Raw genomic sequence first — 20114 nt, 5'->3', positions numbered from 1 at the left:
CCTCGTATCAAACATCAACAAGTAAGATATTACAATATCATGAAAAGGCTACACAAGCCATGTAGAACACTATCCTCGTATCAAACATCAACAAGTAAGATACCACAATATCCTGAACAAGCTATATCAATAGTCTCCAATATATATTATCTCCACGTGGCACCAATCCCACAACAATAGAAAAAGATAAGGCAGAACGCAACGGGGTGGCTAACCCCAATCACACAACAGCGCCTAACCTAAGACAATATACAACCCAACTTCATACCCGAAGGTTTACATGCTTTCTCCAACAATATTATCTAAATATATGCTTCGCTAAACGAAGTCTGACCATAGGGTAAACCAAAACCTACCTGGAAGGCCGTACAACAATAACATCAATAATCACTCCTTAGCCTTTCCTTAGAGCCTCGAGATCAAGAAAGTCTAAGCTTATTCAAATCATGGAATTAGAATCAAGGAGAACATCAAAACAAACCCTACTTCTATCAAGACCCAAATCCCCAACCTATGAAATAGGGTTTATGAACTGGAAGGGTGAAATTAGGGATCTAAACGTCCCAACTTGAAATTAAACCTCTAGGTGATCAATTCCCATCATTAGCAAGCTAGAATAATCAACAATTCACTCTATTTCGCATTCTAGGCAAAAACCCCCAAATTTGGGTATAAATCCTGACTTCCAATTCCACAAATTAGCCTCTAATTAGGAAGAAATTATGAAATAAAGGATTCTAATCATCAATTCAATGCTTAAAGAAGCTAAACCCAACCAACAAATCATGATTTAGAAGCCTAGATAGAATATTCATTAAACCCACTTTTAATCTACCCTTACTTAATGAACTAACAAGGCAAAGGGATTCTAAGATGATTTGGGGTAATGGAATAGCAAAGAGATAAGAAGGACTTATCACCTAGAATCATCAAGAATTGCTCCCAATAGCTCAATTTTCGGAATTGCAATAAATGAGAGACTAAGGGCTTTTAATACACAATTAATGAAATAACAGACTCGATACTGATACGACGGTCCCGCCCCGACAACCTCTCAGACCGTCGAGACAGTCGACTATAATACACCAAGCCATCCCAGCGGCCCATCCCACTGCTATGGCGGTGCCGTTGGGACGGTAAGGGTGTCGCCATGGCGGACACCAGCACCAGAATTTCCCGAAACAAACACAATCTCAATCCGAAATCCCGACTAACACCTGAGCAGATCTGCTCACAAACCACATACACCGGCACACATAAAAATACGCTACGAACTCACTCGTGACCTCAAAATTCCCAACGGAGGTCTCGTTGACCGAGTCAACCCTCGATACCTCAATTTCAACTTCCCAACCTAAGTCCCAAAATGCACTTGAGTGTATTTGGAACTGAACCAGATATACACACAAGTTCTAAGTGACCATCTGGACCTCTCAAAATCGACGGATTTCTGAAAAAGGTCTGTTTACGCAAAAGTCAATTTTGAGTCAACGTTTTTTCGCTTAAAGCCAATTTCTCCGAAAAAGTCACCACAATCAATCCCTAACACCTTCGGGAAGCATGTCAATTGTCCCTCGGGTCAAAAGTGAGCTAACCAAGCTCGGGAAATGGTCAAAAGTGCTGAAAAGACGATAACAACCAAGCGGGTCGTTACATAAAATACCAATTAAACCATTGCTCGTCCTCGAGCGAAGAAGGAAAAAGAGCAGGGAAGGATACCTGAGCCCGCAATAACTGGGGATATCTCAACACATAACGAGCTTCTCCTACTAGAAAGGATTCTCATCAAACCAAAACTGAATACCAACGAACGATATAGGTACCATCAAAATGGCACTCCTTCAACATAGAAACAAGGAAATCGGATGAACTCCCGAAAGGCCTGGTAAAAACAAAATTCATAGGAAACAGGATCAAACAACGAATAGTCTCAAAAAGGCAACTACACCTCTGGCTCACTTTACTAGTCATAACTCTCTAAACCTAGCTCAAACTTCAACTCTCATATCCCCGTATTCGAATTCCCTTCACAACTGATACTCGAATAAACGGATTGCTCTACTCGAATTCTCTGATTGATAAAATCGTAACTCTGAACTCGATCAATAGACCCCACAACATTTCCCCAAACCAACGCAATCCTCTGAAACATGGTCACAAACCATAGCCCATTCTGAACCAATAAAATACTCTGATTTCGCTAACTCCTTCTCCCACATATTCTAAGGCCGTTACTCGCACCGCAATTCCATAGAAACATGTGAACACGCATACCAAAATTCTGAACGCATAACTTACTTTCGCCAAAAAGAACCCTTGATTCATCTGAGATCCTTACGCAATCCCATTAAGACTGATCTTACTGACGGCCAACTTGGCTAGTTCCAAAGCTTCTTAAACCTTCACATCACAATACAGAACCATACCACTGAATACCTCGCCGAGCAAAGTCCGTCGGAACCTAACTGATCACTACAAAGACCTCTTGTTGACACCCAATTTTATCCCTCCTTTATTCCAATTCATTTTCTTGAGCTTCTAATAATTATTAACAAACTAAATATCTTATTTTTATAGGAATTGTTACTTTATTAGTACCTTGTATATTGCTACTTACTCATTACGTATTAATAATAAGATATAACCTATATAATATTCTTACTCTATTATTACTTTACTTATATTTTATTAAATTATACCTTATTAATGATAATGGCTAAATTATTATTATTATTATTATTATTATCACACACACACACACACACACACACACACACACACACACACACACACACACACATATATATATATATATATATATATATATATATATATATATATATATATATATATATATATATATGGTATTATGTTATTACAAAGAGGCCCAAAGAATAAATTAGAATAGGAAAAGAGACCATTTAATTCAGCCCAAAATAGCCCCCGTTTTACATCCAAATCAGCCCCTTATTTGAAAACCGAAACTATTTTCAGACCAGCCCAAAATCAGTCCTAAAACCCACTTGGGCTGAGGCCCAATTCGTGTATGACCAGCCCAACAAAATGTCATTCAACAACATACACATCTTAGCCTCTTTCTAAATTTCCTAAACCTAATTCCTAACTCTACTAGTGCCCTACACACCCCTGTATCTCTTTTCCTATTGTACACAAGATTCCAAACCTCTTTCTCAGCCTTTTGCGGAAGTTGTCTCTCCATTTTGGTGTAAATATTTGAATCCTCTCTCTTTCCTCTTAATTCTCTCATCAAAAGTCAAAAATCTTGAAGAGTATCTCTACAAAAAATCACAAGATCTTTGAAATCTTAGAAGAATACAAACAAAGGGTGTAGCCTTTCTTCGTTCTTGCATCTGTCAAGTCTGCCGCCACCAACGTTCAAAACGAACAGATTTTTTCAACTTTAAAAACCTGCCCAAAATCACAAATCCTAGTTTTCTACTCCTATAAATACATCTTTAAAAGAAAGCTTTAGCATTTTTTTTATCCTCAATCTCTGTCCGTTTCAACTTTATTCGAAGGAGAGTAGATCTGGATTGCCGTCCTGTTCACTGCACAAACAAAAGGTCAAATCTTGATCTATGTCTTTCATTTTTATTTATTCTTAGTCTCTTGTACGTTCGGAATGATGTATTGAGTTTACTTTGATTTTTCTGAAATTCCATTGAGAAATGTATGTGTTGTTGGCTCGATAAAATCATCTCTGCTTTGTTACGTTTTTTTATCTTCCCTTTCTTCTGTTGTAACGAGGGTAGGAAGGTTTGGTTCCGATGTTGTAAGAAATGAGTTATTGGTTCTACGTTTTCAAGGGATAGCTAGAAATCATGTTAGGAACTAGTGAGTTTCATAAGTTGTTGTATGTGTAAATATGGCACTACCAGAAAATGGGCCTATGGCAACGGAATCTATGGTAACGATTGTACAACTATTGCTATAAATAGTTTATGGCAACGGTCATAGCCGTTGCAATAGCTTCTGGGTACTACAAGTACACTTTGGCTACAAAACCGTAGCTATTGTGTAAGAGCCGTTGCCATAGGTTTAGGTATTGTGACGGATTTTCGAACCGTTACAGTAGAGACGTTTATTGCAATAGTATTTTTGGGAAATTTCTATTGGAACGGTTATATAATTCCCTCCTTAATTATTTTCCCCCCAAAATTTTGATACACCCACCAATAATTTTATCCCCGTAGCTTTCAACTTTTTAATATTAAATTTAATTGTTTTAATTTTTATCCATTTCCCCCATCATCCACGCTTAGAAAACAAAACCCACTTTTTAATATCTCACTTCTTTACCTCTTTCAGTAGTGGAAGAGAGGTAAATTTTCTCTCATTACATACGTGAAGAACAACTGGACAGAATACAATTTTTTGTTGAGCCCAACTGATTTTCTCTCTACTAAAACACAATTTGTTGATCTTTGAGGTTCTATTTTCTATCTATATGCTTATAATTTTACATATTCTGGTCGAATTTTGCCTCTGTTCTTTTGGTGGGTGTTTGATAAAAATGGTGATTTGTAGTTATTGTGTTGGGTTTTTTTCGATTTACATTTCTCTGAAATTTTCCGTTTTTACATGAAATTATTGCTCTTTGGTTTTGGTTATTTTCTTGGTTAGAATGGCGATTTATGGTTGATTCTTAGTGGGGGTTTTCTCTTTGGATTTCATGGTCATGAATTGTTTGTCAAAATCTAATTTTATGGTCATGGGTTCTTTGCATGTTTCCATTTTTACCTGAATCTTCCTTCTTATTTAAATTTTGAGTTTTTGTTTGACTCAATGGAGCTTAATGCCTTATTTTAAGTGAGGTTTTTTTGGTTGGGATCCAAGTATCAATTTTTCAGGTTCAATTTTATATCTAAATCCAAGTGTTTCCTATTTGCAACAATTTTGCCTCTTATTGTTTTATTATTTTTTCTTTTTTTGTTAGTTTTGGGAGATTTCTTTTATTAGATGTAGGTATATGTTTTTTTTTTTTTGGTTTTCCAGTTCTAATTTTGTTTCAAGATTGTGGCTTGTTTGCTGAATTTTTCCTTTGATGCTAGGTAACTCGATCGTGGGGAGAATCCAGAATTTGGAGCTTCAATCAGTTGGGAGGTACTGAGTGTTGCTCTTGTATTGTACCCTTTACATTAGATGGTCATCAATCAGTTGTGGGTGTTTTCTTTTTGGAGTTTGGTAGAGACGAGTATTTGCGAAATGGTCTTAGAATGCATATGATTTCTTTTGCTTGTTGTTTGAGGTTTGCGGTTGTCTTATTTTCTTGTATAGACAGGCACATATAGGCACGTTCGTGTATATATGTTTTTCTTAATGGCGTTTAGAGCTAAATTTTAATTCAGAGATTTTTTTAGATGCATAAGATGGTACATTGTTAGTTAAGCTATCTCGATAGAGACGCTTCTCTTGCTGTTTCCATGTATGAATCACTAGAAACTTGTAAATGCTTTAAACATTGTGTTAGGATTAATATTTTATCCATGGAATGATTCAAATTTTTAGTGTTGTTTCAATTGTGGAAAGCATTTATACTTGTTATTCCCACTTAATTTCCATCTGGATTCGGAATGAGCAGAAAATAGCAAAGATTACGCATCGGCGGTTCACGACGGTTCTTCTTCTCGCTTCATAAGTTGTTAGTTTTATATTCTTAATGAGATTTACCTTGAAAAGATTACACCTTTCATAGAATTGTTTGATTGATTTTTGGCCAAACTTTCCGTAGAGTTTGTTTGAGTTCATCGATTGAGGTCGCCTGGGTCTGTTTCCAGTAAACTTGACATTTAGCTCGGTTGATTGCGTCTACTTCTCTCCAGGTACTCTCTCTCTCTCTCTCTCTCTCACACACATTTGTTTTCTGGATTTATTTTGTATGCTCTGTGTTTTGCTATTTTGGAATTCTCAATAGTCGATTCTTGACTGTAGCGCCTTCCTCATCGATATTTCTTCTAACAGCTTCTCCTTTGATTAGGATTTGATTTTTGGAGTATGTTTTTTTGGGTTTGTTCCATTGTAATTTTTGAATTATAATTTTCACTGTTGTTTGCTATTGTTATGAAAATATATCCCTGGACATGGATTTCGACTTTGACAGCCTAAGATAAGTTCGTAAAAGAAAAATACTGAACATCATTGGTTAAAGGGAAAAGGGTCAAAAATACCTCTCTACTTTGGAAAAAGGGCTACAAATATCCTCCGTTACGAATTTGGGTCAAAAATACCCCTCCCATTATTAAACATTTCAAACATACCCCTCTGTTAATGGAAAGAGCACTTGCCCCTAGACCTGTGAGACTAGTGAGCCTTAGACCTACAAGTCATTTATGTTTTAAAAGCATTGAATTTGGGAGTTAAATATTGAAATAAGACCACACAGAGAGACATTGAGGGAAGGTTTTAGACAATATACTTATTATAGTTGTTGGTAGGACTAGGAATACTTGGAGTTGGCTTTGGTGGGGGTCGTCTTATTCAGGATACTGGTTCCAGGATGTCAATAACAACGGCATCTGATTTTAGGAAGGTCTTGGCAACTGCTACTGCATGTTCTAGGCAACATCTAACAACCTGTTTCACACATTAGTCAGCACGGACGGAGCTAGAGAAAAAGCTATGGGTTCGGTATAACCAGTAGATTTGGTCAGAATCATGTATTTATGTTAAGAACTTAGTAGGTATAGTTAGTTTATGAACCCAGTAAGCTGTAGTTTATAGAGTTAAGAACCCATAAACTCAAAATTCTGGCTCTGTCTCCGTTAGGCAGTAAGATTTTAAAGAAATCTACAGTGCACTAAGAGTATCAAGCTTGTTTACCATCGATTACAACTGATAAATTGAGGAGTCCTGGATTGTGCTGGTGAACGGAGTTGCGTTTAATATTATCAGTTACGATGTTTGATTCCTTAAGGTTTATATAACTAAAATGGTCTTCATCAGAAAAGACTCAAACTGCAGGTACCCTTACAGATAGAGTTCAATAACGGTTCCTATTTTTAGGATTTCTTCAGCTACCACTCTACGAGATATAGTTTTCTAGGAAGGCGGAAGTGGAGGACTCTTCCCTTTCACATCAGACAAAATTTGACTGTCTTACCTTCGTAGGATCCAAAATTTTGGCATCCATCAGATCTTCATATATGTCTCTTGCAGCATTATATCCATATTTCATGTTATCAACTGACAAAATCTGCACTGGAAAATTCAAGTTAACTGCCAGATAATTTATTTCTATTTTGAGTCTATTAACTTTATTGGCTGAAGCAAACTGTACAAAAATGACACAAGATTCAAAGCTACCTTCTCTACAACTATATTTCCATTTACACCAGCATTCTTTGCTATCTGTTTTGCAGGATAGGATAGTGCTCTTTTGAAAATATCAGCTCCTATCTGGGAATAATTTGAGGAAAGTGTCAGTCTAGGGAGCATGTTAGCGAAACCAGCAGTAGTTGGAGAAGACATAAATATCTAATCGTCCCGATGAAAAGCAAGCAGTTTAAGAAACTGAGAAGTCAGATAGTTTAATGAAATTACATTGCTTTCAGAAAATGTAACTGAATAAGAACCATCTAAATTAAATTGCTCTCTGTGTGGTCTGATTTCAATATTTAACTCCCAAATTCAATGCTTTTAAAACATAAATGACTTGTAGGTCCAAGGCTCACTAGTCTCACAAGTCAAGGGGCAAGTGCTCTTTCTATTAACAGAGGGGTATGTTTGAAAAGTTTAATAACGGAAGGGGTATTTTTGACCCAAATTCACAGGATATTTTTAGCCCTTTTTTCAAAGTAGAGGAGTATTTTTTACCTTTTCCCTTGATAAAGTTTCAGTTTCTTTTAACATAAAATATTGCTCGTAGAACCCACAGTATTTGTTTCCATTTTTTGTACAGTCTTCACACGACTTTAGGGATGTTGTTGCTTTTGTCAGCTGATATAGTGTGTGTGTGTATATATATGCCAATGTTGTTTTAGGAACTTCATTGTACTGATGTCCAGTTCCATCTAAGTGATGGTTATTAATGAAGCTTCTTTATTGCTTATTGATTTGAAAGAATACTAATACTTTAGAACCATTGGAAGTTTAATTTATTGTAACTGTCTTCTCGCTTAGCCTTGGGGTTTGTTACTTGGTTCTGAGATTCTTATAGTGTATGTCAATTAAAAAACAGAAATATAATTATAGTAATCCACATTTACATATTAGCAAAAGTATGCAAGTGTATGGTGAAAAAAATAAAGAATATTTTTGGCAATTAAAAGAGAACTTTATTAAATCACCAAAGTGAGAATTACATACCAGGGGAGAGCTTAGCCACCTCAATCCCTTCTCAGTTACTTCCTCTAAACCTAGAAACAACAACACCTAGGAAAAAACCAAACAATACAAATGAACCTACAGATTACTAATGTATTCGAACAGCCTACTACTAGCTCTAACTCTAGTACATATAGCAAGCTTCAGTTGATGAAGCAGTTGATTCTCTGGTGTAGCTTTGTGCTAAAAAATCCTCAAGTTCCTTTCAATCCAAATACCATGTACTACTGCTGCAAAACTAGCCTTCAAGATAATCTCTCTAGAATGTTTGCCCCTAGCTTGCTGCATTACCCAGTTCCACATTGTATCCCAATCTTGTGATTCTCCTGGCCACTTTTTCCACTCCAACATGCTTCTCCAGATTTTGTAAGTATACTTACAACCAAAAAAATAGATGTGCTTTAGTTTCTGGCACAGCTTGGCAGAATACACACATAGCATCCACAGTCATTCCCCATGTAAGTAAAATGTCTTTGGTTCTAAGTGTACTGTGAAGACAAAGCTATAACATAAATACATGTTTAGATTCAGCTACATTCTGGCAGATCAACTTCCTTTAGGGGACATTGGGTACAACACATCTCAAGATCTTGTAAGCACGACTTATGTGAAGACCCCTCTTTGTATGAAACTTTTATTCTGATTCAGTACCTGCTAGTGTTTCCTCATATTAATAATCTTCCTAATCATCCAAGAGGCTTGTTTTGGCATCTCCATTGTGAAATTTTTTTTAACAAGCTATTTATGTCGAATGGATTGAAACTAATAGTTCAAAATTTCAGCCTGCAAAGTATGATAGTAACTGTCTGTTTTGAGTCCTCCGTGTATGCTCTTTTAGTCAAGGATTTCTTATCTTTTGCTACAAATTAAAATAGCGTCTCCTTTTCCTTTTGAGATGAAATTCTATTGAATGCGTAAGAGGTTTGTGGTTAGTAGTTAAAGGTCCATAACAATTATCTTAACATGTTGCTCTTCTTCTATTTCTTGGCTATCAGGACTTCTAAATTTTGTGTTTTTCTTATCTTATATAGGATTTTAATGGACAATGGAGATAAAAGTTGGATGAATTGCCTAAGATGGATGGAGGAGTATAGTCGTGGAGTGAACAATTTTCTTGATAAGGCATTTGAACGAGCTTCTCAAGGAGATAAAATATTATTCCCTTGCAAAAAATGTGTTAATAGCTACTGGCATTATAGAAATGTCGTGGAATAACACTTGGTTGTTGAGGGGTTTGTTGATAATTACACCAAATGGGTTTTCCATGGAGAAGGGTCTTACTCGAGAAATGCACCTGATCCAATCAATGATGATGAAGATTCTAACTTGCGTGACGACATTGATAGACTGATTCATGATACATTTAGAAATGTGGAGGGTGAGTCGGCACATGAAGAAGTAGGGAGAGAGGGACTATCTAAAGATGCAAAGAAATTTTTTAAATTATTGGAGGAAGGGAAACAAGAGTTATATCCGAGGTGTGAAACTTTCACTAAATTGTGTTTCACCATTCGGTTGTACTTGCTTAAAACCTTGCATTGGTTGAGTAATGTAGCATTTTCAGACATTTTAGCATTGCTGAAGGAGGCATTTCCCTTTGCCCAGCTACTAGAGTCAATCAACAAAGCTAGAAACATGATAAAAGATTTGGGTCTTCATTATGAAAAAATACATGCATGCCCTAATGATTGCATGCTATTTTGGAAAGACAATGAGAAAGCAGAAAATTGCTCCGTTTGTCGGTCTTCTAGATGGAAGAGTGTTGGTAATGCCTTGACTAATGACAAATCGAAAATCCTTGTAAAGGTTTTAAGGTACTTTCCCTTAAAGCCTAGGCTTCAAAGGATGTTTATGTGTCTTGAAACATCTGTTGCAATGAGGTGGCATGCTAATGAACAACCCAATGACGGGAAGATAAGACATCCTGCTGATGGAGAAGCTTGGAAGGATTTTGACTCTTTGCACCTATACTTTTCTAGAGATGCTCATAATGTCAGGTTGGGTCTTTTAAGTGATGGTTTCAACCCATTTCAAACCACGAGTATTTCGCATAGCACGTGGCCTGTTATGTTAATGAACTATAGTTTATCACCGTGGATTTGCATGAAGTCAGAATATATCATGTTGTCAATGATCATTCCGGGTCCTTCATCTCCGGGAAATGTTATAGATGTGTACCTACAACCATTAATTGCAGAATTAATGGAATTATGAGAAGCTGGGATAGAAACTTATGATGCTAAAACCAACCAAACATTCCGAATGCGTGCAGCCTTATTGTGGACAGTTAGTGATTTTCCAACATTAGCAATGGTTTCTGGATGGAGCACCAACGGGAAACTGGCATGCCCCACTTGTATCATGACACATGCTCTCAATATCTCAAGCATAGTCATAAGATGTGTTACATGGGTCATAGGAGATTTTTGCCTCGCGATCATCCATTAAGAAAAGATAAGAAATCATTTAATGGTTAGGAGGAGCATAGACCTGCACCAAATCCTTTGTCGGGTGTAGAGGTATTTGAAGAGCTGCGTGAATTCAACAATGTGTATGGAAAGGGCAAAAAAAGAAGGCTTCGGGATAATAAGGGTCCCTGGAAAAAAAAGGTCCATTTTGTTTTGAATTGCCATATTGGGAACATAATAAATTGATGCACAATCTTGATGTGATACACATAGAGAAAAATATATGTGATAGTTTGCTTGGGACTTTATTGGATATAGCTGGAAAGTCAAACGATCATGTAAATTCTCGCTATGACTTACAAGAAATGGGGATACGGAAGGAGCTACAACCAATAGAAAATGATAATGGTAGTTTAAGTTTGGCTCGAGCTTGTTTCTCCATGAAGCCAGAACCGAAACGGTTGTTTTGCACAGTCATGAAAAATACCAAATTACCAAAAGGGTGTGCTTCGAATATATCACAACGTGTGCAAGTGAAGGAGATGAAAATATCAGGGTACAAGAGCCATGATGCTCATTTTATAATGCATTACCTTCTCCAAGTTGCTGTTAGAAAAGCTTTGCCCAAGAATGTTTTCTGACCTTGATTAGGTTGGGCAATTTCGTTAGAGCCATATGTAGTAAGGTTATAAGGCCAAAAGATCTTGAAAAAATGCATTCTGAAATTGTTGAAATAATATGTGACCTTGAAAAGATTTTTCATCCAACATTTTTTGATATAATGCTACATTTACCTATTCATTTAGTGCATGAAATTAAGTTTGGGGGTCCGGCCCATCTTCGTTGGATGTATTCCATTGAGAGGCACCTATGTAAGTTGAAGCGGTTCGTTCGCAATCGATCTTGTCCAGAAGCATCAATAGCATAGGGGTTCTTGGCTGAAGTGTGCTTGACTTTTTGTTCGAGATACCTACACGATGGCGTGAAGACCAGATTTAGTAGGTACCAAACTGAGGATGATGAGTGCCTTAAAAATTTGTCACCTATATTCCCTAACATAGGTCATCTAATAGGAAGAGAGAAAAAAAGGAGAAACACTTTTCTTATGGATTCACAATCCAAAGATGAAGCACATTAGTATGCTCTGTTCAATACTGGAGATGAACAAGTGGAGAAGTTAATTGAGTAAGATAAATTATATAACAAATATTTACATTTAAACTTCATTATTTGCATTTTAACTTCATTTATAAAGGCCTAGTAATTTAATTTTTAATTTTCATGATTGCAGGGAACATAAGAATTTGATGGGTAATCATACTAGATCAAATGCCTGGGTAAGAGCAAGGAATCATAGTCGGGAATTCAGTAACTGGTTTGAAAAGAAAGCTGAAAATGTTGAAGTGCCAGATTATTTACGAGGGCTAGCTCAAGGGCCTAATTCAGTGGCTAAAAGATATACTGCATATTTTATTAATGGATACCGATTTCATACGAAAACCCGAGATGCACCTCGCAAGACTCAAAATAACGGAGTGACTTTATCAGCAACAACTGATAGTTTTGCTAGTGCTAGGGACCAAAATCCCATTGATGGAGAGGTTAGCTATTATGGAGTTATTCAAGATATCATTGAGATTGATTATTATGGTCATTTTAGTGTCGTATTGTTTAGATGTGATTGGTTTCATAATGAAGTAGATGAATATGGTTTAACTCGGGTATACTTCAATATAATATGCAGTACAAATGACCCTTATGTGTTAGCATAGCAAGTTCATCAGGTTTTTTATGTGGAGGATCTAGCTGAAAAAGAGGTTTACTATGCAAGGAATAAAGTCCCGATAGATTTGTATGATTTAGAGGAAGAGAATTGTCCCAATATCAGAGACACATTTTGGAGAGAACCTAATGATGACATTGGTTCCTTAAGTAGATTACCTGATGTTGACAATGGCAGGTCAAGAGAAAACATGCCTGTTGATGTTGTTAACGTGCCAATTCATGCACAAGATTTAGAAGAAACAATTAGAGAATCATCAGAAGGGGAGGATGACATTGATGATACTGATTGGGATTGGATGGAAGAGGATGATTAAAGTGAAAATCTTTAAAAAACTTTAATTATGCACTCATTGTTTTAATTTTAATTTTATTTTTTATCAATGAGTGATAAATGCCCTTTTAGAAAACTATTTATGATTATTCTTGTTCTCTCTTTTTAATCATCGTTCATTTATCTTCTTTAATTTACTGAATTTATGAATAGATTTGTATATTTAACAAAATGTACCTTAGGATGAGATTTAAGTTATATGAAAAAGGTGTGAAGGTCCTGATACAAAATTTAAAAGGTCTGTAATTTTAGAGTTGGTCATCTTTTATTTTGTTTCTACCAATGCTTATGCTAACCTTTCCTTTTATTTTAATTTTTTGAACTTTACAGAGTTCTGAATAGTCATGGATGAAGAAGATCGGGCTTTAAGAAAAAACAAAAAAGCAAAAGGCTCAATGTTCCTTCTAGCTGGATCACTTGCCTCGTTGGCAAACCAAATGTCGTTGAGGGGAATAAAAAGAAATGTTCTAGCTGATTGCTAAAATAGGAAAAAACAGCATCCATGGTTAAGATCCCAAGTGCAAACTCAAGTGCAGCAAGTGCCAATTCATTCTACCTTTCTTGTATAACAAGTACAAGAAGTACCAAGGCATTCAACCGCTTCTACAGCACAAACAGTACTAGAACAAATGCAGCAAGAGTCACTACATCCTACCCCTTCTACAACACAAGCAGTACAGGGAGCAAGTGCAACAAACATCACAAGATTTTACACCCCAAAAAGCAAATGAAGAATCTGAGGAACAAGGTAAGAATCTATAGATTGTTATAGATTCTACTAACATTAGTAATTTGGTAATCTCTGTGTTGTGATTATTGTAGGTCCTTCCATGAAAAAAAAGAGGTAGAACACAAATGCAAAATGTACATGGACGGAGTGAGCGTAAATTGATCGTGCTAAATAAGCACAACCAACCTATTGGTCCTACTCAAGCGATCGTAGCAGAGTTAGGTAGGTTCCTTGGTACATTGGCAAGGAATTCGACCTTTTGTCCTATTAACGTATCAAATTGGAGGAAACTGAAAACACATAAAGATATGTGGAAATATACCAAGGTTTGAAGTTCTCAATGTTTCAATTTTTTGTTGATATTTTTTTTTTCAGTATCTTTCGCATTAACCTAACAGCACCAAGTATTAGGAAAAATATAACATTCCTAATACTGCACAAGCATGGGCTTTAAAAGCAATTCAATCTACTTGGAGAAAGTATAAGAATTGGTTGAAGAAAAAACGCTATGTACCCTATGCCAATGACGAACTTCAAATGGAAAACAGGCCCGGATATGTTCCACAATCTCATTTTAAGGATCTCCTTGTATACTGGAACTCTGAAAAATCTCAGGTAATATATAAATTAAGGACACCGTAACTTTCTTTTCTTGAAACTAGTGCCTTATTTACATCTGATTTATTCTCTTCATTGCTTATATTTTTGGTTCCTATTATCTCACTAACTAATTTATTGCAGAAAATGTCCAACACAAACACAGAGAATCGCAAAAAGTTGAGGTATCCGCATACTGTTGTCACAAAAAGCTTTGCTGTAATTTGCAAGGTTTGGCGTTTTCTTTTATTGTTCATTTACTATAAATCTGCAGACTTTACTTAGGAAGACTTTTATGCCAACTTTCATTTAACTAGGAAAAAAAGAAGGAAGGTCCCGATGCTGTGACGAATAAGGCAATCTTTATGGCTACAAGAAAGAGGAAACCTGGTCGAGTATACAAGGACTCATATGAAGATACGATTAGGAAAATAGTACGAAACTTTCTAATATAAAGTTTATTGAGATAATTTGTTTGTTCTTAAATGTTGGATCAGTTTGATATACTTAAACTCTCTACTCTTGAATCTGATTTGCAGGCTGAAATGGAAAGAATAGAAACTCAAGAAAGCGAAGATGGAAGTCAATCAGTTGATGCATTTTCCACAGTTATGGGACCTGATCATCCGGGCCATGTAAGATTGTATGGGCGTGGGGTTACCAAAACTGTCTTGAAAGGGAAAGCGGGAGATTCTGGACCCTCTTTAAATGGTACTGATGAACTGATGAAGCAAAAAATGGAGGATATGGAAGGGAGGATGCAAAAAATGCAGGAAAAATTCGATGCACAAACGGAGGTTATGGAACAAGGTATTACAATGAACGTCATCGCACAACTTCAGCGTCTAAACCCAGAGTTAGTACTTGATCCTAGCATGCTAAGATTCAATTTTCGTTCGCGAGGAGAAGCTGCTAGTAGTAACAACCAAGGTCAGTAATTCTTCTTCTTCTTCCACTGTTCTCTCTGTTCAAGACATTTCTTTTCTTCTTGTTCTCAGTCTCAAGCAACTGAGTAATCTTGATTCGTACATGTGATCTATTTGATAATTTTCTTAATCTCTCTGTTGATTTTTTTTCTTGCCTAAGCATTGATGAAATCTTATGTCGGCTGGTTGTTTGTAAGGAATGAACGAAATATGTAATGCTGGTGTTTGCTTGCTAGTTATTGATCTATCTGGATTGGTTGGAAAGAATAGTGAGCTGGAAAAAAAATTCTCTTGTTATTGGTTGTGAGCTAAAAATTACATATGGAACTGATTTGTCAAAATTCAGTAGTTGTTTTCAGTGAGCTGCTTTGAGAACTGCAACTATTTGCTTCTTCAGTCACCTTTAATTTCCATCCCAACTCCCCTTCCTTCTATCACTTTTATTTCTGAATTTTCCACTTTGCACTTGTCCTAGGTGATATATCACTCTCGCTAACAGTATTAAAGAAGTTCTGCGTAGTCGACTCCTCATCCATATCAATTCTACTTCTTTCCTCTCCTGTTATTGCTACTTGCAAATGTCCTTGAGAATTTTTTACTGCAACTTAGTTTTTTACATATTAGATGAAGAATGTTGTTTACCAGTTTTTTACGAAATAGTTTTTTACCTGAGCATTTACCAGTTGATTGTGCTTATTTCCAGCAGACTTGGATCAGTTTTGCTAGGCTTGTGTACACTATCACTTGAGGTTAAATGTTCATAACTTTCAAGTTCTTTTTCCCCACTTTGAACTATTCGATCCAGTATCTGCTAGTGCAGTGTACTGCTGTTTGTGAGCTGCAGATTTTTATGCTGTAAACTGGTGCTGCTTATAAGTATTATCCCTTAGAGTCACATTATTTTCCAGTGTCTTGTTTGCTGCTTGCATTCCTTTTACCTCAGCACCCCTCAAATGAGATGGAGTAACTGCAGCACTCATAGTAGCATAGACTTGCTGCTGTGTGTGAACATCAGTACCCAAGACTTGCCCTAAAGTACCGGTTTAACCAGCAATATGTTTAGTACTGCCCTTATTCTCCGCAACTGATTGCAGCTTCTTTTGTGAACTTTGTACCTGCTTGCGAACAGCAGTACTTGGACTCATTTGATCCTCAGTCTGCACCATAGCATTATGCAGCACTTTAGCACTATCCTCCAAATTCCTTTCTCTCTTATTTGTTTGTACTGCATCATGTGCAGTTTGGATCAAGTTAGAAGCTTTAGTAGCTGCATACAAGTTAACATCTTCAGCAGCTACATGTTCACCTGCAGCCACCTTGTTTACCATGATTTCCTACATGTTACCCCTTGATTCTTTCTCAACCGCATCCAAGGCTTGCACTTTAGTGCTAGTCTCACCAGCAAATTGCACCTGCTTCTGAATGTCTCCATTAGGAACTTCCTCAAACATGCCATTAACTTATTGTGAAGATGTTAATAAATCCACAGATTGGTCTTGCTTACTATCATGCCCTGTTGCAATCTCTCCTTCTTCCACTTGTTCTTCAATCTGGTCACTCCACATTTTTCTATCACCAGTAATGCTATCATTGGCATAAGTAGTTGAAGGAGCATCTAGGCAAGCCTGATTTAGAGTAACTTTCTCCACTGGTGTAAAAATAGCTTTAGTAAGAACTAGTATCTCTGAACAATAGTCATTCAAAGAAACATTATCCTTCACCACTGCTACAGTCACCAGTTGTTTACTTTCAATGCCAACTTTTGCTGCAGTAACTGGAACAATAGGAATTTGAACAACTGGTGTAGTAATCATCTGAAGAGATGAATCCCCATTACCAACCACCTGAAACTCCTCTGATCTTCACTATCATTACTATTTTCTATATCCTCCTCTAGAGCAGCAAACTAGCTTGTTAACAGTTTGACTACTCTTAGGATCAACTGAAATAACTCCTTCCCATTATTCATATCAGTTGGTTGTCCTTGTGGTAAAGCCAACTGTTGCTGCCTAGTACCATTACTTTGTCTCTAATTTTTCCTTTGGTTAGTTTGCCACTAATACACATTCTTAACATTGCCCATAACGTTCCCTCTCTGTAGCACCATAGAGTAGCACGATTCTTCACATTGCCCCAACTTTCCCACAATTCTAGCATGTGAAAAGCGGGCTGGGTGAGCAGATTGTGTAGCCAAACGCAGTGGTGACTCTTTCTTAGTGGTGTAAACTTTGTCACCCTTTTCATTGATGTAAAACTGGAGATACATCTTTGTTAACTTTTCACTTGAGCTACTTTGTTGGTTTATGGAACTAAAGATGATAATTTGTCACCTTATAAAGAATTATAGTTCCTTAATTTGTTCTTTTACGATATTGGAGAAAGGAGTAACTTAGAAAAATAGTCTTATTTTAGAGTATACTATTTTTTTTTATTTTCAATCGTATCTGTTCTCGTGATGAGCTGAGTTGGTCTTCTGTTCTCAAACTTGAGTCTTGGACTACTAAATGCAATTTTTTGGTGTTCTTGTTGTTGTTAGCGTTGCTTCTTGATCTTTCTCTTCTCTAATTATATATTCATTTTGGGGTGGATTTTGAAAAGGCGCAAAGTGATACTCACATATCTATATATCATGAGAGATTCATCTTGTTTCTACTTTCTCAGAAGAGAAATTGTGTCACATTTTTTGGGGATTCTTCTTTAACATGATTTCCATTGTTGAAAGTTGATGTGTACAGATTTGAATGTTTCTCAAAAAGAAAATAGGAGTTTTAATAAGTTATTATCTGTGTATTGAGTGCGCGCTCTTGAAGGGTAACGACATTATTTATCCTCTTTTGTAGGTGTTGAAAATGAAGAAATGGAAGGTGATGATCGGAGTGAAGACTTCTAAGTCGCTGCTGAAACTTTTAGATATTTTGGGAATGATCTTTTGCTAGATGTTTTAGGAATTATCTTTTGCTAGATATTTTAGGAATGATCTTTTGCTATCAAACAATTTAAAACTTACACCAACTCTCTTGAAATGCATGTAAACTTAATTATGCATATTTGGGTTTTAACATTTTGCTTTTATGGATATTACTAGCTTGTAGCCCATTTGGATTATGAAAAGTTATATTTTATTATTATATAAAGTGCATTGTATATTATAATTGATTTACAACCAGGGTTGTAATTTTAATTTTTACCGTTGCAATAGTCTACCAAACTCATTGCAGCAAGTCCCAAATAAAATGTACCAACCGTTGCAATAGGCCATGTGAACCGTTCCTATATGTCCGAAAACTGTTCCCGTAGATACTTATTGATTGTCTCTAATCCAATAAAAACTGTTGCATAAATTTTTATTAACCTTAATTAAGCGTTGCCATACCCTTAGCAGTCGTTGCATAAAAGTCTATGGGGATGGTTTGTAACGGTTCCAATTAACCAAAAAAATGTTGCTGCAGATAGACCAATTAACCGTTGCTATAGAGAAACTACAGCAACGGTTATGTTAACCGTCGCAATAGAGAAACTATAGCAACGGTTATGTTAACCGTCGCAAGAACCGTTGCTATAGAGCTATTGGCACGCGATCAGATGTCACATATGATAATGCGTCCCGACAGATCTATGGCAACGGTTTTCTTGTCTATTGCAACACTTTTGTTTGTGTTGCCATTGGCCCATTTTCTGGTAGTGTGGATATTACTAATGCTTTAGCCTGACATACTGAAAACATAGTTTAGAATGTGTTTTTCCTCCTATATAAAACCATTTTTGATAGCTATTTCAGAATGTTTGGTGGAAAAAAAAAAACACTTAGAATTTGGTAAAATAACTTTAAGTCATACCAAATAGCTTTAGTGAGAATTATTTAACATTACGTGATGCAGTTTGTTTTGCCACGGGTAGTTTTCCAATTGGTATGATATGTTTTAGCATCGTTGTCGTTGTCATGCTTTTACATTCTCGTTTTATCTTCAACTAGTTATGTATTCCAACAGAACCGTTAAATTATATTGCTAATTTTTATCTCTTCCTTTCTTTACATGTACACTTTGGGAGCAAAATGTAGTCTTTGTAAAATATTCTCACTGTCCAAGCAGGTCTCGCCCTGAGACTTCGACGACATCGCCACATTGACTACTACTGCATTTTATCTCATGTTTGAACCCATGTCTATAATGGATCAAAACTTAATAGCGACAATTCTTGATTTCGGGAGGCCTATACAAATGGCTTCTTACCTCTCTGTTTTAGCCTTTTTAATTCTTTATTTTCCTTATCTAAACTTGTTGTGTTAAATAGTTTAGTTGATCCATTGTCTGCTCACTTAGTATCATATTTACGGTTTAAAAAATAGTTTATATAGCTGAAACAGTTAGAGGTAGTTAATTAATTAGTTTTGATATCACCTATTTAGTGTAATACATACTCGTTTTGGCTTTTTTTTTCTTCAAACGAGTTCGAAGGTTTTTTAAAAAGGTGTTTGGTCCATTTCTTATACTTATTTCTTGAACTCCAAATGTTTTTGTAAACCTTTAGTCCAGGACCTAAACATGAAATCATTTTTCAAAGTGCAGGCTTTGTTTTTGGCCTAACTTGTACTCCGTCCTTGGTTCGTTGGGAGTCTTGGTAGAATGAACAAGTAGTAACGCTTTTTGAAATAGCATGATTTTTTTAAAAAAAAAGAACAATTTGAGGCTTGAATCGTGCCTAAAACTTTATGTTATTTTCCTCATCTTTTGAAAACATAAAAAATCTATGAATCCATTTCCTATTTTTAATTAACTATCTTTTACTTGTTATTAAATTATCAAATCTGTCAATTTTGTGATTGTGACATATAACGAAACAAATGGAAAAAAGTTTGTATGCCAAACAAGATTTTGAAGAACGGGAATTAGACATACAGTTCAAGCATGAAGTCAATCCGTTTGAGAGAAGTCAAGGCCCTACGTCAAAATACGACTATAGATAGGTTTCCTTTTGGCTTTTAATTTTCATTT

The 20114-nt window shown here is 36.1% G+C and overlaps 2 protein-coding genes and 1 long non-coding RNA gene across 3 annotated transcripts; 2 read left to right on the top strand and 1 right to left on the bottom strand.

The window, feature by feature from the left end:
• The first annotated feature begins 4808 nt into the window (after positions 1 to 4808).
• On the top strand, positions 4809 to 9749 carry LOC132629450 (uncharacterized). The gene is made up of 3 exons (XR_009578238.1): positions 4809 to 5124; positions 5753 to 5843; positions 9375 to 9749. It is a non-coding gene; the product is annotated as an uncharacterized LOC132629450 (long non-coding RNA).
• LOC132624108 (ruBisCO large subunit-binding protein subunit beta, chloroplastic-like) lies at positions 6499 to 8694 on the bottom strand. The gene is made up of 5 exons (XM_060338937.1): positions 8562 to 8694; positions 8326 to 8375; positions 7324 to 7494; positions 7121 to 7213; positions 6499 to 6594 (listed from the first exon to the last, which is right to left on the bottom strand). Exons 1-5 carry the CDS (start codon positions 8692 to 8694, stop codon positions 6499 to 6501), a joined length of 543 nt encoding a protein of 180 aa, XP_060194920.1.
• Positions 9750 to 14429: 4680 nt separating the features above from the next.
• On the top strand, positions 14430 to 18209 carry LOC132629449 (uncharacterized). The gene is made up of 3 exons (XM_060345079.1): positions 14430 to 14628; positions 14734 to 15124; positions 17961 to 18209. Exons 1-3 carry the CDS (start codon positions 14560 to 14562, stop codon positions 18008 to 18010), a joined length of 510 nt encoding a protein of 169 aa, XP_060201062.1. The 5' UTR covers positions 14430 to 14559; the 3' UTR covers positions 18011 to 18209.
• The last annotated feature ends 1905 nt before the right edge of the window (positions 18210 to 20114 follow it).

This window comes from Lycium barbarum, chromosome 2, assembly GCF_019175385.1.
Source record: "Lycium barbarum isolate Lr01 chromosome 2, ASM1917538v2, whole genome shotgun sequence".
NCBI classification, from domain to species: Eukaryota; Viridiplantae; Streptophyta; class Magnoliopsida; order Solanales; family Solanaceae; genus Lycium; species Lycium barbarum.
This window is presented reverse-complemented; position numbering and strand designations above follow the sequence as displayed.

What these genes read in the sequence shown, in the direction of transcription:
- LOC132624108 (XM_060338937.1), bottom strand. Translation starts at nt 8,694, where the DNA reads ATGTTGGAGTGGAAAAAGTGGCCAGGAGAATCACAAGATTGGGATACA. An exon ending in TTTTGCAGCAGTAGTACATG is followed by an intron (nt 8,376 to 8,561) that starts GTATTTGGATTG and finishes TGTTGTTTCTAG; the next exon opens with GTTTAGAGGAAGTAACTGAG. An exon ending in AAATTTTGGATCCTACGAAG is followed by an intron (nt 6,595 to 7,120) that starts GTAAGACAGTCA and finishes TGTGTGAAACAG; the next exon opens with GTTGTTAGATGTTGCCTAGA.
- LOC132629449 (XM_060345079.1), top strand. Translation starts at nt 14,560, where the DNA reads ATGGCTACAAGAAAGAGGAAACCTGGTCGAGTATACAAGGACTCATAT. An exon ending in AAGATACGATTAGGAAAATA is followed by an intron (nt 14,629 to 14,733) that starts GTACGAAACTTT and finishes TCTGATTTGCAG; the next exon opens with GCTGAAATGGAAAGAATAGA. An exon ending in TGCTAGTAGTAACAACCAAG is followed by an intron (nt 15,125 to 17,960) that starts GTCAGTAATTCT and finishes CCTCTTTTGTAG; the next exon opens with GTGTTGAAAATGAAGAAATG.